This window comes from Nicotiana attenuata, chromosome 5, assembly GCF_001879085.1.
Source record: "Nicotiana attenuata strain UT chromosome 5, NIATTr2, whole genome shotgun sequence".
NCBI classification, from domain to species: Eukaryota; Viridiplantae; Streptophyta; class Magnoliopsida; order Solanales; family Solanaceae; genus Nicotiana; species Nicotiana attenuata.
The window spans coordinates 10,763,045-10,789,394 of NC_031993.1; the positions used below are offsets into that span (position 1 = coordinate 10,763,045).

General features: G+C 38.9%; 2 protein-coding genes across 3 annotated transcripts in view; one reads left to right on the forward strand and one right to left on the reverse strand.

Moving 5' to 3' along the window:
• Window positions 7,280-12,031, forward strand: LOC109225296 (ATP-dependent Clp protease proteolytic subunit-related protein 2, chloroplastic-like). Of its 2 annotated transcripts, none has more exons than XM_019389913.1 (9): window positions 7,280-7,446; window positions 7,550-7,593; window positions 7,682-7,757; window positions 9,625-9,745; window positions 9,855-9,992; window positions 10,128-10,244; window positions 11,212-11,280; window positions 11,367-11,462; window positions 11,699-12,031. In XM_019389913.1, the coding sequence occupies exons 1-9, from the start codon at window positions 7,373-7,375 to the stop codon at window positions 11,834-11,836; spliced, it is 873 nt and encodes a 290-aa protein (XP_019245458.1). In that variant the 5' UTR covers window positions 7,280-7,372; the 3' UTR covers window positions 11,837-12,031. The 2 variants fall into 2 exon arrangements, with proteins under 2 accessions (XP_019245458.1, XP_019245459.1); XM_019389914.1 differs by having other exon boundaries at window positions 7,685-7,757.
• The window catches only part of LOC109225963 (AT-hook motif nuclear-localized protein 1-like), a 36,706-nt gene continuing 25,446 nt past the window's right edge, over window positions 15,091-26,350 (reverse strand). Inside the window, exons 2-7 of the mRNA XM_019390770.1 lie at window positions 20,063-20,186; window positions 19,551-19,828; window positions 18,263-18,330; window positions 16,542-16,673; window positions 15,596-15,757; window positions 15,091-15,422 (exon numbers count right to left, since the gene is read on the reverse strand). Coding sequence (XP_019246315.1) covers window positions 15,180-15,422; window positions 15,596-15,757; window positions 16,542-16,673; window positions 18,263-18,330; window positions 19,551-19,828; window positions 20,063-20,186 — 1,007 coding nt within the window. The 3' untranslated portion in view covers window positions 15,091-15,179. The remainder of the gene's footprint in view (window positions 15,423-15,595; window positions 15,758-16,541; window positions 16,674-18,262; window positions 18,331-19,550; window positions 19,829-20,062; window positions 20,187-26,350) is intronic.

Genomic DNA, 26,350 nt, shown 5'->3' on the forward strand with positions numbered 1-26,350 from the left:
CCAATAACATACAAGTTATAATTTTTATTTTGATATGGAATTGCAAATAATAAAAAATTGATATACCTAAATGATAATCAAATTGGATAAAGACGATATTGTGCACCAACCAACTGCTGGATAACATTTACGTACATAAAGACAGAATGTTCGTTGTTGGTTGTTGCGTGGCTCCCGAACGGCATAATTTTTTTCATCTATAGGAGATTATTTCACTTATATACTATTTGCATATTTACAAAATGAAGTGCAGCCACCATGCTGTGGTTAGGCTCATGTCTTGTCTGCCTTCGTCAATAATATTGGTACTTGTAAGCTATGTTGCTCGGACTATTCGAAAATATCGATGTGTGCGTCAAGAGAACTAAATTGTTAGTCGTAATTGACATGCTTTTCTGAACCTTATCTGTAGACATCCCTATTTGTGCTTTCATTGTACCTTTAGCATGCTCCAAAAGACTCCTGCTAGTAAAAAGAGATGCAAGTACACACGAATACTTCACATAGCTGCACAGCATGTAATAAAAATCTCAGAATCAAAAACCTATTCCGCTCTAACAAGATCCATTTCTCACTAATATAACATAATTATGTCAAAAACACAGAATAATAGGGCAGCTACAGACAAACCCCCATAATTGTATCAACCATGAAGGAATTCAAGAGTATTGAGCACATAAGCATAATGAATTCCAGAAATTGGCTAATAATGGTTAATCTCTTTCTTTCCATTTACCAGAAACAAATAAAAGGTCATCTTGGATTAAGTTACAATGTCAGTAATGTTGAGACACTAGTGACATCCAACATTCTACATTAAAAATAATAATCACAGAATATTGTCACCAACTAAAATTATATTTCATGTCTGAAGGAGTAAACACAAAACGAAACATGTGAAGCTTCATCAGACACTATAGGACGGGAAATTTAGTTTAAGATGCTAGTACCAGGTTACATGTGGGAGAAGAAGAGGGGAAAAAACTAATTTACTTATTTAAAAAATAGAGAAAACAAACTCATTGTTTCACAGTCAAATTGAAGGTAGACTATAGGTAGTACCTGGTATGTTTCTAGGGAAGCAACACCCTGCACAAGCAATGCAAAATAGAAATTAGTATTTCCGTACGATACGTTCCTGAAGGATCACTAGTTCAACAATTCAAATAAAAATTCAGAGAAAAAAATGAATTCATGAGATTTTACTGAGTTGAGTTGTATTATATATGAATATAAAAGAGGAGAACAAATTTACTGAGCTTAATACATAAGATTTTACCACACTGAGGGGTCTTGTTTCAATTCTATCAGCGACATAACTTTCAGTTATGGACAATATCAAATCCTTTACCAAGACACTACAACCTTTAAATGTTTTCTATTATACAATGTCAAGGCGCATAAACCAATGTAGAGGTTTTTCTAAGACAATGATTAAATAAATTTTGAGATGGAATATAAATAAATCCACGACTGAGATATTTGATGGTCAATGTGGAATGAATGAATTTTTGTCTATGGGAATTTTTTTTATTTTACCAATTGGGGGATGTTTGCTTTCGATATATGAAACAACCTAAAAAATAAAAATAATTTCACGACCAGAATAATTTAATCTCTATGCATAGCAAGTCATGTTCTATTTGATATTTCGATTTGAACAACATTAATATTAACATTAGAATTTACGCACAATAAATGAGTCAAAATAAGAATGAAAATAAAGAAAGAATAGAAGTCTTTGCTTCTTCCCTGTTCAATTTATCCCGGGCTAATTCATGGAGCAACCTCGACATGAAAATTTTAATATACAATGATCATCCTCCTTCTGCTGGTTCTTAGACTATGTTAGGAGAGGTAGACCTCAGAATATTCATAAAAAATATCGGACAACATAAGTTGCACAAAATCACCATTTTAATTAACTCGTCCTAATTTACATCCTTGATAATTACCTTAGCCGGATAAGGATTAATCATATAGTGGCGGTCTTTCTAAGAGATAGTAATATTTATACAAATCCCGAAAATCAAAGCATAAAGAAATACTTAAAAGTCTTGTTACCTGCATTGACAAAATTTAGAAGCTTCCCTGAGAGAAAATGCAACAGCTCAATCTAAAGAACCAACGAAGAACCACATCAATCCACCTAATGAACTTAAATACAATCTCTCATACCTTCCGGTGTGCAGTAACCCAGAAACAATGATGATCCATGCGCTTTTGCCATGAATGCCAAACAAAATTAGCCTGCCAAACACCAAAAGTAAAATATCCAGTATTAATGAACAATACCCCAACAAAATATTAAAGAAATTTAAAAGAATTAATCACTTAAAGGAAGGCAAGGAAAAAGGAATAAGCAGGAAGGGTCCCAGGATAATGCCACTAAGTTAACAGAAAATGATACGATTTAAAATGGTAAAGGTTGGAGCTACTGGTGGAGCTTGTACAATGGGCTTGTTAGGTTGTACGGTGAAATTAGAGAGAGGGGTCTGCTGATCAGTTAACAACTTTTGCTTTCAGCATTTAAGTCCACTTTAACTAGTTTACCTTATTATTTAATTATCATTATAAATTTCCTTTATTATAGTTTAGTCCCTAGCTCCTAATTCACTATATGTACTGAGTTTTGCCCTTTCAGAGGCTTATGAATGAAAAACCTTTTTATATTATTTGCATTATTTTCTTCTCTTTTTAGCTTAGCTTAGCTTTAGTTAAATTTTCTTCCTCTCTGAAATTCAATATTCCTAACAGTGGTATCAGAACAATCATCCTCGCTCCGTGGGTAATCATCAATGGCGTTCCAAAACCCTCTTTATGGCTCTAAGTTCACTGCCAATAACTCTTTACGAACTGTTTTACCTGCATTTCTTTCGCAGGATTTCAACAATGCAAAGTATCAAGGTAACAATCCCTATGATTATACTTATCCGTATGGGTATAGCAATATGGGATGTGGAAACTATTCTAGTGGGTACCAACAGCATTACAATCAACCCTACTATGCGTATAAGCCATACGAGTTTTCCACTGCTGTTCCTAATTACTGGACTGCCGGCGTGGTACCAGGAGGAACCACGGCTATGGGTTTCTTCTCCGGCAATAACATGGCTTCTTTCAACAGCAGTTCTGAGTATTCCCACCCTTCTCTGTCGTCTCAACAACAATTTCTACCTGTTAACACCATTGTTGATGTTTCTACTCCCATCGATTTTTCGAGTGACCGAGAGATTCCGACTATTGTTGGTGGAGGTGATATTCCGACAAGGATTCTAGTTCCGAGAATAGCAGACGACGAACATAAATTAACTGTTTTTGGGATAACAGAGCCTTTGCGCGAGGAAAGGAGTTCTAAGGAAGCTGAGCTATTAAAGGATGAATCACTTTTACCCTCTAAGCTGCAGCTAGGATCAATGAAGAGACAAACTGAGTTTTCTTCATTAGTATCAACACCTGTTGTGTGTGCGCAGAAGGTGTTTGATAAAATGCCAATGGATGAAGTAGTGTTGCCTTTTGACAAATTAGCTTCTCTTTCTAACGATCAACTGGAAAATGAAGCAGTCATAGAGGCATGTGTTTCAATTGTTCAAGTTAGAATAGAGGAGGCAAAAGAGAATGATGACGTGGTGGTGGAGATAAAGCTTTCAACTATTGAGGCTAAAGTTTTGGAACTGAATCCAACAAGGCATGAGGAATTGGAAACTGCTTCAACATTACATGATTCACATTCACAAGGTGCTCATCTAGACGAGGGAGATAAAGCAAAGTGTGTTGAGGAAGAGACTACTAATGTGGTGGACAACAAAGATAGCAGTCTGATTACTCATGTTCCTACAACTGTCGCTTTCACTGCGGTTGCTGAAAAAAGTCGCTACACCATGAGAAATCCTATCGCTACCTTGAAGAAGTATTTGCGTGAGAACAACCTTGCCGAAGAATTGGAGTTAAAGGTCACAGATAAGAAGAATGGTGAGTTGGTTGAAGAGGCTATTGAGTTTGCAGATGCAACCCCTGTCCCAGCTCGTAGCCAGCTGCTAGAGAATGTAGTTGCTGATCCTAGAAGCTTTGTAATTGGGCCTGATCGAAGCTACAGAAGTGAGAATTCCAAGTTCACTGGTTCTGAAATAGGTGTAGATCTGGGCTGGGATCCTGAAGTTGCTCAGGTACTTCGAGTTTCAAAGGGAAAGGAACGAGTGAGGCAAGAAGCAGCTTCAAAGAGGAGTACAGTAGAAGCTGCGAAGCAAGAAAATGGAGGAAAATGTACGACTTCCGAGGATGTAGCAGTTGCTAAAAATGTGAATGCTGCTACTTCTGAACCTAAAAACATGGCAATTTATCCAATGGAAGATGATCATTCCCTATTACAGTACACTCTTGCTAAAGTTGCTGCACTATGCCGTATTGAGATCTTTGATGCAGTTCTAAAACTCTTATGGAAGGGGATGTGGCGTGCATTACTGGAAAATATTCCTGAACATGAATGGGGCATGGGTAAGATTGCTAGCACACTAGTGGGCGATAGACAATACATTGATGATGGAAAGGGTATTTCACTTGAAAGGAACAAGGCAACTCAGGAAGGTGAACAAGAAGGTGCTAAGCTGCTCAAACCTCTTAGAGTGCAAGTCCTAAAAGCAAATGGAGTAGGTGAAGTACTCTTTGCACAGTTGATTAGAGAAGGACAAGTTGGTGTTTGTATTATTGTTGACAGTTACACCAATCCTTTTGGAGCCGGAAGCATTATCAAAGGTATCCAACTAAATTCCGTAAAGGCATTTGAGTATTATTACATGGTGGAAATTGAGTCTGGTCTTGGGCTGAGGAAGAAAAACTTTATAGCATTTTCACTTCTGGTGGGAAATAGCCACAACTTGACTGGTGTGGTATTTGAGATAAAATGGCTTTACTCTATTATGACCAACCACAACAAAATATCAGAGAAGGCTGGTATGGTTTTTTGTTCAATGTCCAAGGCAATATTGGAGTTTGAGGAGTACCAGAATGATACTCTACCTATTAAATTTGTACCTCGCGTTGTAGGTGAGGGTGAATATTCATTACTGTTGGTTGAGTTGAAAGAGTTTTATAAACTTCAATTATCAAGGCAATTTTTTATTGGAAGATATGGCAAAGATACAGTGCTATGTGCAATTTATATTCATGAGAATGAGTCCATCGTACCTCAATGGAATTATGAGGTATTACTTTTCAAGAAAGCAATTGAAGACATGTTCCGTGTGGCCCTTAAGTCAACTATTCTTAGCGATGGATCAATTGTGTATATGTGGAGTACCAAATGTCCAATGCATTTCTCTACCCCTTTTAGAGTAAATGCCATAGAACCCGGTCCGTTGGACAGGACTTTGATAATTGCACTTGGAAAAAGCTTAGTGAAATATAGAGAAGAATATACCATACCTCCAGATGATAATCAGTTGCATGCTACCATGGGGGTATTGCTTTTCCATAAAGGTGTAGATATTAAATATTACAATGTGCAGAATAGCCATGCTGGAGGAGGTGAGGAAGCTATAAATCTTAATCATGTGACCAAGATGAATATAGATTATTGGCAATTGATGATGAATCAATCTACATGGAATGCATTGGAGGATGATGGGGTAACACTGTATGACCAGATGAAGTATTTTGTTATTAATGTTTCTTCCTATTTCAACATATGGGCTTGGGAAAGTGTGGTCACTGATGGTGAGAATGTTGAGATACATATTCAAGCTCCTAAGGACATGAGTGACACTATTAGAGCAGTAAGGCATATGAAGATTGATCAAAAAGGGATTCTTGACCAAACAGTTCGTGTATATGCATCGACTGGTTCTGTAAAGGCAAGAGCTCTCCTTGAGCATGACCTTGTTGTTGTTGGATTGCAAGTAGCAGGAGCTGGCAGGAAATGGGAGGTATATTTGGGACTAAAACAAGCTATTCATGACACTTTTGAAACTAGTTCTAAATCAAGAGGAATAAACGACCATAAAGCTAAGGATTTTTTCAGGAAACAGTTGTTGGTCCTACTCAATTACAAAGATAAGATCGTTGGATGTCTCCTAAGCCACAGAAGAAAAAGATTAAACCGACTGATTTCATGGGTTCAAGAGTACATAATGCTTGCATGAGGCTGGCACTCATTGATCTGGGTAGATATGAATGCTTTGAGAATATATTTTTCCATCTCTTCTTCCTTAAGGACAAGGAAGTTCTTAACGGGGGAGAACTGATACGATTTAAAATGGGAAAGGTTGGAGCGAGCTTGTACAATGGGCTTGTTGGGTTGTACGGTGAAATTAGAGAGAGGGGTCTGCTGATCAGTTAACAACTTTTGCTTTTAGTATTTAAGTCCACTTTAACTAGTTTACCTTATTATTTAATTACCATTATAAGTTTTCTTTATTATAGTTTAGTCCATAGCTCCTAATTCACTATATGTATTGAGTTTTGCCCTTTCGAATGAAAAACCCTTTTATATTATTTGTATTATTTTCTTCTCTTTTTAGCTTAGATTTTCTTCCTCTCTGAAATTCAATATTCCTAACAGAAAATAGTGATATCTTTTGGGGCATTTCCCCGAATTCCGAAATAAGTACAATTTGGAGAATAGAGAGGAAATGAGATGATCAAATACAAACCCAGCAAGAAAGGACTCAGAAGAACGGAGAAGGCAAATTGAAAAATTAACACTTCATCAAATACTTCAAAAGGAAGAACAGATAAATACTCACTATAACCCAAAAATAAAACCAAGGCGAAGGATTAATTGAAATCCAAATAGAGAAATTTTGTTGGAAAAAAAGCACCCCGAAAATGCACAGAGGAGATCTAGAGCAAGAGAGACGTGAGTCCAGAGAAGAAAATGAAGCGAAAAAAAAAAAAAAATATGCACAAATACAACTATTGTATGTGTTGGCAGCAAGAAAAATGCCACGTATGATAGTGATCTCATCAATTTATAGAAAAGTAATTTAAGAAAATCAAACTATTAGAGCAAAATATATAAATTTTATCCTTTATTTAATGTACAACTAGTTCATCCTTGCACCTTTTCTTCACTTTTTGTGAAAAAAATATATTCAAAAATATTTTGTTGTACAGTTGTAGTGCGTAAAGGAAAAGAACAAAACAAAAGGGGAAAAAGATAAAACGCTACCGATTCTCTCAGAACAACCCAAAGCAGTTCCTCCCAAATTTCAAATATTAGTACTAGAACAAAACAGAAAAAAAAAAAAAAAAAAAAAAAGTGTGCAGTAATGGGTCAAATATTTATCCGGGTCGGGTAACCTTTCCTATCCAAAACAACCAGCTATTTTGACAAACCGAATTTCACACTCTCCCTTCTTCCTTCACCAGAGCATCAATGGCAGCCACTCTTCCGACCAGTTCTTCCTCGTATCTAAACTCGAGAACTAGACTCCCTCAGCCTTCTTTAAGGTAACCTTTTCCCCTTTTTTCAATTCAATTCCGTTTTCTTATTTTCCACTATGTAAATATCAACAAAGTTAACATTTTTTTCTTCTTCTTACGTTGTTTTCAGCTGTGCCAGCAAAGTTTTTGTCGGATTAAGAGTCCAATCTCCAAGTATGTTTTATTACATCATGATTTATTTAGGATTTTGTTTTTTTTCTTGTTTTAATTGGATAACTGTTTGTTTCTTGGCTTTTTTTAGCAGATTCTTTTGGTACTACAACGCCTAATGTTAATGTTGAATTTCACAATAGAGTTTACAGAAGTATTGAGTCCGGGTAATCTTGACCTTCTTATTTACTGGGTGACTTTCACCCAAAAAGTTCTTGTCTTGAATAATATTGTGTTGCTTTTATATATAACCTAGGATATATAAAGTATATGCACGGAAGAGCTAGCTTCAAGGAAAGGGGGTTAAATTGAATCTCCTTTGTTGAAAAATTACTGCGCAAATAGGCAAAAACTAGTTTTTCTGTTTATATATAAGCTGTTGAATCTCCTTAATATAACAGAAAGTTCTAAAAAAGTGGCATAGGGGGTTAAAAAATTGTTTTAGGTCATAGGTTCCAATCCCAGGTAATACATTTTTGAATCACCTTGTGTAAATTTGTGGATCTGCCACTGGATATATGCCGAATTTCACAATACAGCTTACAGAAGTATTGAATCCAGGTAATCTTGTTCTTCTAGTAAGTAATAACTGGGTGACTTTTGCACCCAAAAAGTTATTATCTTGAATAATGCTGTTTTGCTCTTATATGTAACCTAGTTTATATAGATTATATGGTCCATAAGGGTGGTTGAGGACTGGGGCAGAGCTACAGTGGTGCCTGCGGGTTCGGTAGAGCCCAGTAGCTTCAGCCCAGACCATGTATTTGTATTAAAAAATCTACTTAAAATCTGCAAATAATTTATCTAGAACTCAATAAACTGCCTTTTCTAGAATAAAAAATCCAATCAATCCATAAATTCAAAATCCTAGATCTTCCTCTAAAGAGGACTTAGACTGGTGGGTTGATTCTCTTAACAAATACCAATGCTAATGGATTTTTCGACATGAGCATATAAAGTTGGAGCCAAAGGCAGTGGATTCGGACGAACCTAATGCTTATATACCGGGCCTACAGTTTTAGCATGTCGTGAGAATTGTAGAGGATGTTGAATGTTGTGATGAATGGCCATCTTAGTTCTGATAATTTAAGTTAATATATTGGCTTGGAACTGTATATGTTGGTTCTGTATAGAAAATCTATTTTAGAAAATAGCATATCCTTTTTTCTTTCTTCCTTCTGCCCACGCCCATGCATATATTTTCTTTTAGTTTCTCGCCATCGCATAGCATATTTTCTGTGGGAAAGGAGGATTGTGCTGGCTAATCTAATGGGTTTGAAGAGGGAAAAAGGCTAATTTTCTGTTGTAAAGTATGAGCATTTTGTTTTGTTCATGTTCATCTTGGACCCCAGCTACTAACAAAAAATGCCTTACAGACAAGTTGCAATGGCCTAGTGCCCAGAAAACAAGGAACTGGGACGACCTATATGATTTGACGATTAATGAAATTCCCTAATAACAACCTAGTGTGTGGAATTTGACTCAAACTTGTGCTGAGCTATTCTTCCCTTTGCCGAGCTTTGTTTAATCTCTGCACATTTCTTGCTGCTGTCTTGTTAATCTCACACTCAAGCCTTCACATTTCTCAGCCTTGTTTTTTCTTTCAAGTTTATGAGTTTATGCTTACATTGCCTCCATCTTTAAATTATGTCTATCAGGAACTAATATCTAGTACTAAGTCAGTATATTTTATGTAGTATCAAATATCAAATCTTTCTATAGTTTAAATCAGAACATTTAAACTACTTTGTCCAAACACACACACACACACACAAAAAAAAAAAAAAAAAGATGTCAGCAAATCTCAATGAGGTGTAGCACTTACCTCATTTTGATAGTCACTAACGAGCCTGTGCCTTGAATGTTCTCATATTCTTAATTATACTGTTATTTATCTTTTATTTCTGAGTATATCCCATCTTTTATTGATTAAAATCTCCATTTTCCTTTGGATAGAATTTTTGTATATTTTTTCTCGAGTTTCATTTGGCTGCTGGTTGTTTTTGTAATCTAACCTAGAGTTCATACTTCCAGAACTAGAAACAGTAAACCAACACGTGCACGAGTTTCCATGATGCCCATTGGGACACCAAGGGTACCCTACAGAAATCCAACCGAGGGAACGTGGCAGTGGGTTGATTTGTGGAATGCTCTTGTAAGTAACATGATTTCAGTTTCGAAGTACCTTTGTTTCTCCTTTGGCTAATTGGATTAATAATCAATACTTCTGATCTGGGAATATATCACTGAATTCTTTGATGCAGTACCGTGAACGTGTTATTTTCATCGGACAACACATAGATGAAGAATTTAGCAACCAGATATTGGCAACAATGCTGTACCTTGACAGTATTGATGATTCGAAGAAGCTCTACCTGTATATCAATGGCCCTGGCGGTGATGTGAGTTATTTACTAATTTTACTTTGTAGTCAAAGTTTCCTCTTTTATTAGAAACACCTCTTTTTTCTTCTTAATTTTGTGCTCAGACTGCTTTCTTTCTTCTTGTTATTTGCTTAATGTTACTTCTATTTGCAGCTAACTCCGAGCATGGCCATCTACGACACAATGCAAAGTCTGAAAAGTGCTGTTGGCACCCACTGTGTGGGCTATGCCTACAATCTTGCCGGTTTTCTTCTTGCTGCTGGAGAAAAGGTATCGTAGTTCTCTCCTAGTGATAAAATGTGGAAAAGAAAACTTGTGCTTATCGACAATGTCTTGCTTAGACTAGCTTTCGGAGTTGTTGCGCCTGATTATTTTATGCAAAGATGGGATTGAGTTGTCTGGATATATTGGCGAGTTCCGTATTTTGTTATTTCTTTCTGCAGCATTTGGCATGAAAAGAAATTTGCCAAGTATCAGCCACTTGTGATGGCATCCCAAAGAACTGTATTTTATAAGAGTTCATTTTATCTTATTTTAACCTAGAGATTTATTTGCCTGATTATGAGTTGGGCTTGTCTCTCTCCAAAGGCCTCCATCTAGAGTTGTGATCCTATATTATAATGTGCAGTCAAACCTCGGAATTATTGGGGTTGGGGTTGAACCGAAATTTGAGGGTCAAGTTATGGAACCTGTCGTACATCCTTGTTCAGTGTTATGCTTCTCTACTGAGGCTGTACCACCTGGTTATCTATTGGAGCATCACAAATCGGTGTACCGAACAAGGAACTGCTGATAGTTTTTCCTGCGGGGCTAGCCAAGATCCATGTCCAAAGTTAGCCGATAGTTTTTCCTGTGGGGCTAGCCAAGATCCATGTCCAAAGTTAGCCTAACAGTCACTTCCCATTGGGACTATAATCACTTCGGTGTCAGTTCGACAACCTTCCACACTTGACAGTGGGAATTTATCCCATTTGGTTGCACCCTTTTGTGATGAAAACTATTAATGCAAAGACCACAAACAATGAGATATAGATAAACATGTGTTAATTATCTCTTCTTATTTTAGAAGATGATATAATAGTGGCAAACACTCTTGGGAAAAAGAGAATTCTTTGTTTTGGCCAGTTTCTTTTGTTAGTGATTTGATTGTGCCTCCTCTTGTAAAAGATAAGACCTTATTTAACTGTGGAAAGGCAACTAAAGCTCAATGTTAATTTGACAAATTTCCATTGTGAAGGGCAATCGATTTGCAATGCCTCTTTCAAGGATTGCACTACAATCTCCTGCTGGAGCTGCACGCGGACAGGTTTGTCTCCTCGACATTTTGGAAGGAAATGCTTATTTTTATGATTTTTCCGAGACTACATACTTATACATTTTCGTATTTGGCAGGCTGATGATATCCGTAATGAAGCAGATGAACTTCTCAGAATTAGAGATTACCTTTTCAAGGAGTTGGCTGAGAAGACAGGCCAGCCTGTTGAAAAGGTATATATTGCTTTCATCTCGATTTCGATATTTTGATTTAAGTTGCTATAAATTATACGTTTTCAAACTATGGTTCGGGATAAGTTTCTACCTAAAAGTATTAGGTGCAATAACTAACCACCTTGCCTTATTGCCTTTGAATGGACTCACATTTTGGGCAAGGTGTGATGAGTAAATTTGATCTCTGCATATCAAAAGTATTGATCATTGTAGCTTCATCTATTGGAAATATGCAGGTTCACAAGGATTTAAGTCGGATGAAGCGATTCAATGCTCAAGAAGCTCTTGAATATGGTCTTATAGACCGTATAGTTAGGCCTCCCCGTATTAAGGCGGATGCTCCACGAAAGGATACCACTGCAGGTCTTGGTTAGTTCATATGCCTTGTAAACGGAATGGCTGATAGTGGTTGTAAAACTTGCAGTCTTATTTTGCGATTTTTTAGTTCAATCTACATATGTACTCTTTTGATTTACTTATTTAGAAGAAAAAAAATTCTACATGGAAATTGACAAGACTAGTTCCCTTGTTTAATATTATGAATACAAGAAATCCATTTTTAGAAGCTATCAGTTTTGTGAAACTATCCATTTTTAGACTCCGAATATACTTATCTGAAAAGCTATCAGTTTTTAGAAGCTGAAAGAAACAGGCTCATGAATGCTTTTTCCATTGCACCGTGTTAATGAGAGCCAGAGAGCTTTTGCGAGTAACTTTAGTCGATGACTTTTTTGATAGCAGGGGCGGATCCAAGATTTAATTTTAATGAGTTTAACTTTCAAGATTTTCAGCATGAAACTCATTGTACTGTTAAAATTATGGATTCAGTTATAAGATTTGTTGAGAATATTGTGTGACAAAAGTATGGATTCACATGAACCCGTAGCCAGTAGGTTACATCCTCCCCGGCTTGATAGAGTGTATCATTGTAAGCAGCTGCAATATAAAGAGAAACAGCTATTTGACTATTTACACTAGGAGTGGCAAACGGGCGGGTCAAGTCGGATATGGTTCGGGTCGAAAACGGGAAATGAAAAAACGGATAAATTATTCGACCCGACCCATGTTTAATACGGATAAAAGCGGGTTAACCGGGATAATATGGGTAATCACATTATTCATGACTTCTTGAATATGAAATCCCCAAAATTTGGGAAACCCCCAATTTGAGGATTTACAAGTGTAAAAGTTAAACTCATTGGTTATCCATTGGTTACTCATTAGTTATCCATTTTTTAAATGGTTATATAATACGGTTCTTATTCATATTCGATCCATTTTTAAAAAGTGCATGTGGATAATATGTGTGGTTCTTTTAACCATTTTGTCACCACTAATTGACGCCATTATACGTCTTTTCCAACTACTTTTTTTTAAGTATAAAATCTGAGATGTATATACAATTAGGGGTGTCAATGGTTCGGTTCGGCCGGTTATTTTGTAAATTTTGTACCATATCAATTTTTCGGTTATTCTATTATGTATAGCCAAAATTAGATTTTTCGAAACCGTCCCAATTATATCGGTTTCTCTTCGGTATCGGTACGGTTCGGTTAATTTTCGGTATTTTTTTAATATCATATAAAAGTCACTAGTAGAAGTAGAATGCAATAACATAATACTTTTATAGGACTTAGCAAAACTCTCTAGATATTTTTACATTTTAAAGGGTGATGAATTAAGAAAATATAAAAGATGGCTAGAGTATAGATCCATCAATTACTCTACAACAGCGTAAATGAAACTAAACAAATTGATATAAAGAAAATATAAATCACACGAGTGGAAAGATATTAACCATGATGGAACCGGGACTCGAGAATAAAGTCTATAGAAGATTAAATATTCAAAAAGATAAATCTAAATCGTACGAAAGGAAACATAATCAATATTGTAGTTTGCTACTCATAACCGCTAAAATACCTTGTGTCTTGCTAGTGAATATGCTGGAAATAATTTAGTTTCAATGGGAGTAGCATAATAGGTTTGGGAATTATGTTTTGCGATTATTACTTGTTGGCTTGTAATTGTTTTCATAATTCCAAGACCCAAGAAGAATTTAATGTTTTATTATTTTTGAACTTAATATATAAATATATTTTTCGCATGTAAATTTATTCGGTACGGTTCGGTATTTTTTCGGTTTATTTTCATAAAATAAAAAACCTACCCTATTTATCGGTACGGTTATAGATTTATATAAAAACCTACGGTTTTATTAAAAGAAACCTAAAAATCGGTTCGGTACGGTACGGTTTGGTTGGTTTAGTCTGTTTTTAAATATCCATTAACACACCTATATACAATTATAGACACCAAAACATGTTTTAACTTTATCTACATTAACCTCTAAGAGCCTTTCCTGTCAGCTGCTTTCTTAAGGACATTGTTAGTATATGGAGCATATGTGGATGGATTGGGGATTTGGATTGATCTAAAAATCGAATAACAAAAAAAATGGTCCAAAGTACAAAATATGCCACGAAATGAGTAGAAATGGCATGGGGTAGCCACTATTAGTCTATTAAAATTAATATGAGAAGACAAAGTTACCCTTTTTTCCTTCTCTCTCGCGCTGTCTCTGCCACACACCCTACCAAAAATCCGGCTACTTGTAGGAGATCATAGACATAAAACACAGTCAAGGGATGAAGAGAAGAAGCAAAGAGAATTACGTGATAACCAGGATGAGGAAAACTTCAGGCAAATTGAATCCCAGTCCTCTGAATTACCAACGCGTTGACCCAAAGGCTTAGCTAATAATCTTAAAGGAAGCAAACAGATGAAGCAGATATCACCAAATATAACGAAAAGAAAAGATAATCAAATGCAATTTGTACTTTTACCCACATCATCAACCTCTGATTCAACTACTAAGCATATAAACCAAAAAAATGTAGTCTTGAAGTCCTAAAGTTAAGTTCAATAGTTAAGGACACAAGTTCAAAAGTTAAGGACAGGTAGTCATTAACTTACAGTTACAAGTTCAAAAGTTAAGGACAAGCAATCCTTAACTTATAGTTACAAGTTCAAAAGTTAAGGACAGGCAGTCCTTAACTTACAGTTACACATATAGTCCTTAACTTTGACTTACAAGTTCAAAAGTTAAGGACAGACAGTCCTTAACTTCCAGTTGCACGTTCAAAAGTTAAGGACAAGAAGTACTTAACTTACAGTTACAAGTTCAAAAGTTAAGGACAATAGGTCCTTAACTTTGACTTACAAGTTCAAATGTTAAGAACGCTTGGTCTTGAAGTTTGAGTTCCAAGTTCAAAAGTTAAGGACATGTAACCTTGAAGTCCTGAACTTAGAGTTCCAAGTTCAAAAGTTAAGGACATGTAGTCCTGAAGTCCTGAACTTAGAGTTACAGGTTAAAAAGTTAAGGACATGTAGTCTTGAAGTCCTGAATTTAGAGTTTCAAGTTCAAAAGTTAAGGACATGTGGTCCTGAAGTCCTGAAGTTAAGGACATGAGTAGAAGGGTATTTTCGTCCGGGCAGTTAAAGTTTATTAAACCAGTGGCTAAAGACTAAAGACATTTAAAACACTGGCTTTAAAATAAAGACATGAGTTGTTAGTGGCTATTTGTGCACATCGCCCGCTAGCCCAAGTTTACACACAAACAGCAAATAGACGTGAGAAAGATCAATTGGAACTTTGTAAATGGCATGCAGTCCTTGTGGTTTACACAATCTGGTAAAATCCATTCAAATTTCACCTTATGCAAGTTGAGTAGTTACATTTATTTCAGCTGGCTCATTCCTCGAATCAGGGGCCAAAGCTGACCAATTATCTGCACGGAACGAAGAGGAAGTTGGCACAGCTTTTTTTACTGAAGAGTGATAAGGATGGTCTTCCATCTCTGTGGTAGGTAAAGGAACAGCAGCGACAATGGAGTCCGATTTGTTTTTCTTGGTCCTCTGCTCATGCTGGTCTCCAGCAAGAAAGCTGCCTACAACAATCTGTTTAACAGCAACAAAGATAGAAGGCGAAATGTCATCATTCAAACGACTAACTATTGTATAATAGGTACTTTGCTAAAGTTGGTGGAATATCCAAGACACTGCTTTTGTTTGTCAAACAAGCATAAATTCACTCGTGTAAACAATACAACTAAGTTTAGGCAGATCACTACCTGCACAGGACTGGCAGCTACTAACAGACCGGCAACTCCACCCCCAACAACACGTCCGTCAGGGCTTGCTAGAGAAACACTCATTCCACCAGATCTGTTTCTCATTCCTCCGGTCTCTGATGGCATAAATGATCCAGTCAAAGACAGTATCTCAAACCGGCCCTAAAGGAACAACGAAAGGGGAAGGTTATACACAACTGCCTACCATTAACAACATATATGTACAGAGAATGCCTAGCATCAATTTCCATACAACGAAGGCTTTAGCTTCAGATGTCAAAATATGAGTCTGTTTCATTGAGAATTCATGTGTCATCTATACTCCTAAGCACTAACACAAGGGTTTTAAGAAGTTCAGATGACACAGATATACATGAATCGTACAAGACATATGCTCCAATACTATAGTGCCGGAGAGCAGTTAAGAAGAGTGATGGATGGTGTACTCGTTAAGATTTCAAAAGAATCAGCAATACAACTGCTAGTTTGTGTACTCGTTAAGATTTACATCTTATTCTACCAGATGAGAAATCAGTTCTGAGCAGTGTACTCATTAAGGTTTGAGTTCTTCCATGACACTACTTAGAGTGAAACACTAGTAGCCTCAATGTATCTCTGTCACTTGAACTAGTGCGAATTAAGATCAGCAATTCTGGACTAAGATCTTGTTTATTTCAATAACGAAGAGAACTAAGCTCTTCACAAGTAACTAACCAGTAACCAGAAGAGACATGCCACATATAAGGGAATATTGACACTCCTAAAGTTGGCAGGACGCAAAAGTGTAGAGTCCGAAATCTATTTGATTACAGAAATAGGTACCAGAAGAAGATAATAATTTCACATGTAGAAGCAATGATTAGAAGCTTATAGCACATCAAATATGACATCAATAAACATGAATAAGAAGATTAGCCATAGCAAGAGAGAAAACTAGTTGCAGCACCTCATACGTCAATGTGCCACCAGAGGAATCTGGCTGACGAAGTGTAACGCTTGAAATTACACCATTTGCTGAAAGAATGCATATTGCTCTAGGCCCTTGTTGAGAGAATGATATAACCTTCATGGTGACATCCTAAAGGAAATCGAAAGCACAATTAGCAATGCACGTTCAGTTCAATATATATAATGGTCATTTACACATGCTTATGTCTATGTTTACGATGAGAAAATCCTGCTAACTTATGGAATTTACCAAACAAAGAATATTTTCTTCAAATATGTACTAAATACAGCAAACATCCCCCTCTTTTCTTGGTTTTTTTTTGGGAGGGGGGGAGGGGGATTAAGTTATGGTCTCCATCTGCTTATACAAAACATTGCATGCACCATGTATAGTTCCAAATTTAGAAATTTCTGATTTAGCATGTGTCATCAAGTTTTCAGAGGATGAGGTACAAAGGATTACCAAGATAATAGGCTGTACCAGTAATATAAACTGGTAAAAACTGCAAGACGCACAAACAGAAAGAAAATTGCCTGTGATCACATATGTTATGCGAGCAACATACCACCTTATATATGCAGATTTAACATTTAAGTCATTGCAAAGAACAGGCGTAATGGCTTCCTGGCCACTTAAACTTGTAGGGCTTTTGAAAGCCGATACACAAACTTTCGACTTTCTCATTTGAACACTCGAACTTGTATATTTGATAATTAATAAACATATTTGACCGTTGACCATGCACATGTGGCAGTGACAGAGGTGATACGGACAAAGTATGTACAAATCACCTAAACTAAGCGCGTCACTACAATAATTTTGGTTAAAAAAATCTGAAATAAAAAAAATACAAAGAAAAAGAAAGAAAATAAGCCCCTGCTCCAAAATCATTAAACCCCTATCCCCCTCGCCACATCCTCTTCTCTGAACAAAATCACCGGTTGTTTCAGAAACCTAAGGAGGGGAATCACCTCCTGTCGCGGAAGGTTTAAATCATCGATTTATCGATTTTTTGCTCGTCGGTTAGTGCTTTGGAAACCAAAGAAGATGATGAATCCTGCTTGAGGGATTGGATGTCGGTTTTGGAGTTTTGACAAAATGGTTGCAATAGTCAAGCATCGGCGAAACCAACAATGACTGAAAAATCCACAAATCGCCGAAAATACCAGTTAAAGCACGAACTCAATTGCAAGGAAACTACAATAAACAGTCCAATCCCTCAAACGAAAAAACAGCAATAACGAATAGCAAAGGTGTCAGCGGCGAGTGACATAGCCCGGCCTATGAACAACGACAGTGTATGGTCGCCGAAAAGTTTGTAAAATCGGACAGGTTATCAGATTTTCAGTGAGCAGCAAAAAAACCAATTTTGTTAGAAGTGGAAAATGGTGGATTTTATGGAAGTTCATGGCTGATTTTGGTCGCTCTATTGATTAAAATAAGTGAACCCCAATCAGTTGGGGTTTGTTTTCGCACCCTTGACGTGTAACAATCCCATTGGTCATTTGCTGACTGGATGGACACATCTGTGTATGTGTAATACACGCGCATAGGCTCAAGGGTCAGGAGTGTTTATTAGTTAAGGGAATTATGAGTTCGAGTATTCAAATAGGAAAGTCCAAAGTTTGTGTATCGGCTTTCAAATGCCCTACAAGTTTATGAACCCATTACGCCTAAAGAAAATACTTCCATATGTACCAGCTTCAGCTAAGATTTACCTCTCCAGTATTTACAGTACTAATATGAGGTGTAAAATTGGCACCAACAGAGCACGAAACCCATTCACCTACAGAAAGTAATTAATTATCAGTAATTTGAAATAAACCTTTAGCATAAACCATTAAACTACAAAAGCATATTTCATGTTCAGTGTGTAAACAAAACTGAGTTGGGATCGTTTTTTGTTCTTCTTCCGAATACGAAATTCTGGTATATGGCCTGAAACTTCATCACACAAAAAATCACGAATCATGTGTTTTAAAGTGACTCCAACTATATCCATATAAATAACTAAAGACTTATTTTCTGACAAGTCACAAATAACAAATGATTATTACAGAAGTCTAGAATAGTGCCTCCACCCTCCTCCAAAAGGAAAAGGAAAACATAAAGTAGACAATCCTCATTTAATTGTGTCGTGAAGTTCACAAGGGTCTCATAAAAACATCAGGGATGATCACCTGTCAAGAGAAAATTACATACATAATACAGTGTTTCCCCCTCCCAATCCCAACTACCAATAAATGAGGGACAAGGAAAGAGGAAAAAACACTTCAGTGCACATATACAACCAGACTCAAAGAAGAAAAAAGAACAAATTAAAACAGGATAAAAGGGCTGGGGCTCAAAGTAATAATGGCACTTACTATGAAAAGTAACACGGAAAGCCGCATAGAAACACGGGAGAACAATTAGAGTTAAATTCCAGGTGCATACACATGCATGTTTAGTACGACGATCCGTTCATTTGGAAGGCTAAAGAAAGCGCAAATATGACAGGAAGCCTCAGCTTAAGGAACTCGTAAAATTTTAGGGAATTATATTCAAATTGGGAAGTAAAAGTAGCTAAACAATTAGGTGATATCATAGATGTTGTTAATTCCCTTCCTATAGAAGCAGCAGATCGTAGAGTTCAGATTCACATTACTTGTTATTTTATTACTCCTTAGGAGACTATACCAGGAAATTCCAAAAAACCAATTTGGTAAAACTCACATCAACATCATTTTCCCATCTACACTATTTTCCCATAACTTCACAAAACCCCACACACTTTTCCGGCGCATCTCTATTATTCCACTAAATATTTATTACCTTCCACGATATCCACTGATTTTCATTCTACTTCATTGACCACGAGGTCACATCCTTTCGGTGCAAACCACGACATCAAAAACTAATTAACTCACGTAAGCAAACAGATCTATAGAATAGGACCAATTAATTAATCAACATGCATGTGAAAAAAGATTAGAACAAATAACAGAACAAAGTTGCTATCTTTACCTGGAGTGGCTAAATCAACTTTAGGCTGATGATGATGAGGTTTAATAGCACTAACTAACCCAACAGGCCGGACTTTCCCCCGTTTCTCCGACGAAAAATCAATCACCGGCGACGGCGCAGATGATGAAATTGGCTTTGGAGATAAAACATTATTACTATTAGTTACATTTACAGACCCATCAGGTGCATATTTTCTTGGTCTACCTCTCTTCTTCTTCACATTAACATTCTGTTGTTGTTGTAACTGCTGCTTGTGTTGTTGTACTAATAATCTGCTGCTGCAGAGGATTAGGATTATTATCAGTGGTCCTTGCTGCCACATGGTAATCTGATGGTGCATCTGATCCCAGTACTGTAACTCCCTCCATATCCCCCAAAAAAAATTTACCAAGAAAATATTACACAATATTTTTCCTTTCTTCAAAAAAAACCAAAAGACAGAAATTTTGAGGTGTAAAAGCTCAAAAATAGAGAAAAAAAATGAAGCTTAACTGCTAATTTTGAAGTATTACCAGAGTTTAGCAAGAAAACAGAGTAAGATTAAACTGGCAAAATAGCTCACAGTACTGTTGATTCTTCTTTTGTTTTCCTTGGAAATTTTAAGGAGAGAACATAGCAGGATTTTTTTTCTTGAAAATTTTAAGGATTAAAAAATGAAAATGTGGAAAAGACTGAATTTTTTGGCTTGGGAAGTGTTGAAATTCTTGAGAAAATATGAAAAATGGAGTTTTTGAGAAGTTAAAAAAAAAAGTAAATTGGATTCGTGACTTTCATAATCAACTCATCTTGTTGCAGGCGTGCAATCCGGTCCCATTTCTCAATGTCTCGTGGTAGGCGTGCAACCCGGTCCCATTTCTCAATGTCTCGTGGTAGGCGTACCACCCGCTCCCATTTCATCATACTTGTGGTACTTGTGGTAGGCGTACCACCCGCTTCCTTTTCATTATCAATTGTGGTAGGCGTACCACCCGCTCCCATTTCAATATCACTTGTGGTAGGCGTACCACCAGCTCCCATTTCCATATCACTTGTGGTAGGCGTACCACCCGCTCCATTACTTTCCAACATAATACACAATACATTCCCGGCAAGGGAGAATACACAAATAATGACTTCCCGGCAAGGGAAAAACAATAACGACGAGTCAAACATCCCGGCAAGGGAGAATCAGCTATAACCAATCTTATTTAGCTTCTACTTGGCACCACTAATACCAATATTCAATCACAACTTCCATAGGATCAATGGATACACGATTATCAATTTAAGACTCACGGTCATGCTAGACACCAATGTATAGATACTCGTCACCATGCCTATACATCGTACTTGATCAATTAGCAAGTAGCAAACAAGACTCAACTCCTAATCCCTCAAGCTAGGGTTAAACCGAACACTTACCTCAAACTTCCACGGCCAATTCAATCCTCAACAACCGCTTTCCCTCTCGAATTCGGCTCCAACTCAACCAAATCTATGTAATAATAACTTCATGTTATCAATATGTGCTAAACAAATCAAACCCAATGCCTAATTATAGCTTTTTTATCATTTTTCCCCAAAAGGTCAAAAATGCCCTCGGGCCCGCATGATCAAAACCCGAGGTTCGAACCAAAACCCGATTACCCATTCCCCCATGAACTCAAATGTATAATTTATTTTGGATCGGACCTCGAATTGATGTCCAAAACCCCTAATTTTAGAAAACCTAGGTTCTACCCAAATTTTCCAAATTTCCCCATTAAAATCTTTGTTTTGAAGTTGAAATTAAGTTAAAAGATGTTAAGGAGTGAAGAAAATGAGTTAGAAATCACTTACTAATCGTTTTGAAGAAGAAGAATTGTTTGGAAAATCGCCTCTTATGTTTTGGGTTTTTGAAAAAAGTGAAAAATATCTGAAATTCCCGTCTTTATATACCCTCCCTGAAGACCCAGCGCGGACCGCGCAAAAGTGCACCGCGGCTGCGCTGAAGAACTTAGCAATTACCACTCTCTGAACTTTCCAGCGCGGGCCGCACTAAAATGGAACGCGGTCGCGCTGGAGAACTGGACAAAATTCCACCCTCTGAATCTTCCAGCGCGGACCGCGCAAAAAGGGGACGCGGCCGCGCTTGTTAACCTGGAAAATGCTGGCTCTCTGAAGTCAACTACGCGGACTGCGCATGGACGACCACGGCCGCGCAGCTTCCATCGCGGACCGCGCTAAGGCGACTGCGGCCGCGCAGCACGCACGCGGACCGCGCTAAGGCGACCGCGGGCGCGCTGGAGCCTGCAACTCCTCTGAACCTGCAACATCTGTTATTTCTAAGTCTAAGACCTCCGGGGGCCCACTCAAAACTCACCCGAGCCCTTGGGGCTCCAAACCGAACATACATATAACCCCAAAAACATCCTACGGACTCATCCGTGCGATCAAATCGCCAAAACAACATCATAAGTATCAAATTAGGCATCAAGACCCATGATTTCCTTCCAATTTTCATAAAACATCAAGTTTAGAGTTTTGAGTCCAAAACGCGTCAAACGACGTCCGAATTCAACCAAACTTTACAGGAAGCGCTTAAACCATATATAAGACTTGTACCGGGCATCGAAACCAAAATACGAGCCCGATACCACAGTCTTTTAATCAAATTTCATTTTTCAATTTCTTTAGTTATTTTCAAGAAATAATATCACATAAAAATTCATTTCTCGGACTTGGGACCTCGGAATTCTATTCCGGGAGTACACCCAAGTCCCATATATTCCTACGGACCCTCCGGGACCGCCAGATCACGAGTCCGGGTCCGTTTGCCCAAAATATTGACCGAGGTCAAACTTAATCAATTTTTAATATCAAGATTTAATATTTTTCTCACAGAATTCACATTTAAGCTTTCCGGCTACGCGCCCGGACTGCGTACGCAAATCGAGGCAACCCCAAATAAGGTTTCAGGGCCTCAGAAGTACAGAGCGAGTAGGAATAAGGGTGATGACCCTTTGGGTCGTCACATTCTCCACCTCTAAAACAACTGTTCATCCTCGAACGGACAAAAGAAATAAGTACCTGACTCGGGGAAGAGATGGGGATAACGGCTCCGCATATCAGACTTGGACTCCCAGGTCGATGCCTTAGGAGGCTGACCTCTCCACTGAACACGAACAGAAGGAAAACTCTTGGATCTCAACTGACGAACCTGCCGATCTAGAATAGCTACCGGCTCCTCCTCATAGGATAAGTCCTTATCCAACTGGACAGTGCTGAAATCTAACACGTGGGCTGGATCGTCGTGATACCTCCGAAGCATGGCTACATGAAAAACTGGATGCACGGCTGATAAGCTAGGCGGCAATGCAAGTCTATATGCCACCTCCCCCACTCGATCAAGGACCTCAAACGACCCGAACCTAGGGCTAAGCTTGCCCTTCTTCCCAAACCTCATCACGCCCTTCATAGGCGACACTCAGAGCAATACTCGCTCACCAACCATGAAAGCTACATCTCGAACCTTACGATCTGCATAACTCTTTTGCCTGGACTGGGCTGAACGAAGCCTATCCTGAATGATCTTGAACTTGTCCAAGGCCTCCTGAACCAAATCCATACCTATCAACCGAGCCTCTCCTGGCTCAAACCATCCAATCGGAGACCGACATCGCCTACCATATAAAGCCTCATAAGGAGCCATCTGGATGCTCGACTGGTAACTGTTGTTGTAGGCAAACTCCGCCAAAGGTAAGAACTGATCCCACGAACCTCCAAAATCAATAACACAAGACCGAAGCATATCCTCCAAAATATGAATAGTCCGCTCGGACTGACCGTCCGTCTGAGGATGAAATGCTGTGCTCAACTCAACCCGTGTGCCTAACTCTCGCTACACCGCTCTCCAGAAGCGCGAGGTAAACTGTGTACCCCGATCCTAAATGATAGACACGGGCACACCATGAAGGCGAACAATCTCCCGAATATAAATCTCAGCGAACCTCTCGGAAGAATAGGAGACTGCCACAGGAATAAAATGCGCTGACTTGGTCAGCCTATCAACAATAACACATATTGCATCAAACTTCTTCCGAGTCAACGGAAGTCTAGTAACAAAATCCATAGTAATTCTCTCCCACTTCCACTCGGGAAGCTCAATCCTCTGAAATAGACCACCAGGCCTCTGATGTTCATACTTGACCTGCTGATAATTCAAACACCGAGCCACATATGCTACAACATCCTTCTTCATCCTACGCCACCAATAATGCTACCGCAAATCCTGATACATCTTCGCGACACCCGGATGAATAGAGTACCGGGAACTGTGAGCCTCCTCTAAAATCGACTCTCGAAGTCCATCCACATTAGGCACACATACTCGGCCCTGCAATCTCAAAACTCCATCATCACCTAAGGTAACATGCCTGGCGCCTCCGCGCTGCACCGTGTCTCTGAGGACACACAAATGGGGATCATCAAACTGCCGATCACGGATACGCTCCAATAATGAAGAACGAGCGACCGTGCAAGCCAACACACGACTGGGCTCAGAAACATCCAATCTCACGAACTGATTGGCTAAGGCCTGAACATCCAAAGCAAGCGGCCTCTGATTGACCGGAATATAAGCAAGACTGCCCATGCTGGCTGACTTTCTACTCAAAGCATCGGCCACCACATTGGCCTTCCCCGGATGATATAAAATGGTGACATCATAATCCTTCAATAACTCCAACCACTTCCTCTGCCTCGAATTCAACTCCTTTTGCTTGAACAAGTACTGAAGACTCTTGTGGTCCGTGAACACCTCACATGCCACACCATACAAATAGTGCCTCCAAATCTTTAAGGCGTGAACAATATCTGCCAACTCTAAATCATTCACTGGATAGTTCTTCTCATGAATCTTCAACTGCCTCGAAGCATAGGCAATAACCTTGCCATCCTGCATCAACACTGCACCAAGCCCAATACGGGAAGCATCACAATAAACTGTATAATGCCCTGATCCTGTTGGCAAAACCAATACTGGTACCGTAGTCAGAGCTGTCTTGAGCTTCTGAAAGCTCGCCTCACACTCGTCCGACCATCTGAACTGGGCACCCTTCTGGGTCAACCTGGTCATCGGGGTTGCAATAGATGAAAACCCTTCCACAAACCGACGGTAGTACCCTGCTAACCCCAAGAAACTTCGAATCTCTGTGGCTGATGCTGGTCTAGGCCAGTTCTTGACTGCCTCAATCTTCTTTGGGTCCACCTGAATACCCTCAGCTGATACAACGTGACCCAGAAATGCAACTGAACTCAGCCAGAACTCACACTTGGAGAACTTGGCATATAACTGACTGTCTCTCAGAGTCTGAAGAACCACTCTAAGGTGCTGCTCGTGCTCCTCCTGGCTGCGGGAGTACACCAAAATATCATCAATAAAGACTATCACGAACATGTCCAAATATGGCCTGAACACTCGGTTCATCAACTTCATGAATGCTGCTGGGGCATTGGTCAACCCAAATGACATGACCAAGAACTCATAATGCCCATACCAAGTACGGAAAGTTGTCTTAGGGACATCGGATGCCCTAATCCTCAACTGATGGTAGCCAGATCTCAAGTCAATCTTGGAGAATACCCTGGCACCCTGAAGCTGGTCGAACAAATCATCAATCCTCGGTACTGTTACCTTGTTCAATTGCCGGTAATCTATGCACATCCTCATCGATCCGTCCTTCCTCTTGACAAATAACACTGGCGCGCCCCAAGGCGAAACACTAGGTCTAATGAAACCCTTCTCTAGCAAGTCCTGCAACTGGTCCTTTAACTCCTTCAGCTCCGGCGGTGCCATATGATATGGTGGTATGGAAATGGGCTGGGTGCCCGGAGCTAAATCAATACAGAAATCAATGTCTCTGTCGGGTGGCATACCCGGCAGGTCTAAGGGGAAAACATCTGGAAACTCCCGGACAATAGGCACAGAATCTATGGAAGGGACCTCATCACTGGAATCACAAACAAAGGCCAAATAGGCCAGACACCCCTTCTCGACCATACGTCGAGCCTTAACGTACGAAATGACGTTGCAGGTAGAATAACCTGGAGTGCCTCTCCACTCTAAGCGAGGCATATCCGGCAATGCTAAGGTCACAGTCTTTGCATGACAGTCCAAGATAGCGTGATAGGGTGATAGCCAATCCATACCCATAATAATATCAAAGTCAACCATATCTAAGAGCAATAAGTCTACACGGGTCTCAAGACCCCCAATCACTACAACACACGAACGATGGACTTGATCGACCATGATAGAGTCACCCACCGGTGTAGACACATATGCAGGGACACCTAATGCATCACTAAGCATAAATAAGCATGGTGCGAAATAAGATGAAACATATGAATATGTAGACCCCGGATCAAATAGTATCGAAGCATCTCGATCACAAACCAGAACCGTACCTGTGATGACTGCATCTGAACCCTCAGCCTCGGGCCTAGCCAGAAGAGCATAACAATAGGGCTGGGCCCCACCACCCAGAGTTGTATCCCTAGCTCGATCTGCTGCTAGCTGATCTCTACCCCTAGCGGTCTGAGCTCTACCTCTATGACCTCTGCCTCCACCTCTAGCACCTCTACCATACGAATCTCTACCTCCAGACAAGGTACCACTGAATCTACCGGAATGACGGGGCCTCTTATCCGACCCATGACTACCCCCGTGTGATAGAACCATCTCAACTCTGTGGGCCACATTGGCCGCCTCCTGAAATGTGATCTCACTCCCGGCCTCCCTGGCCATCTGAAGCGAATCGACTGAATCGGGCCTCAATAAC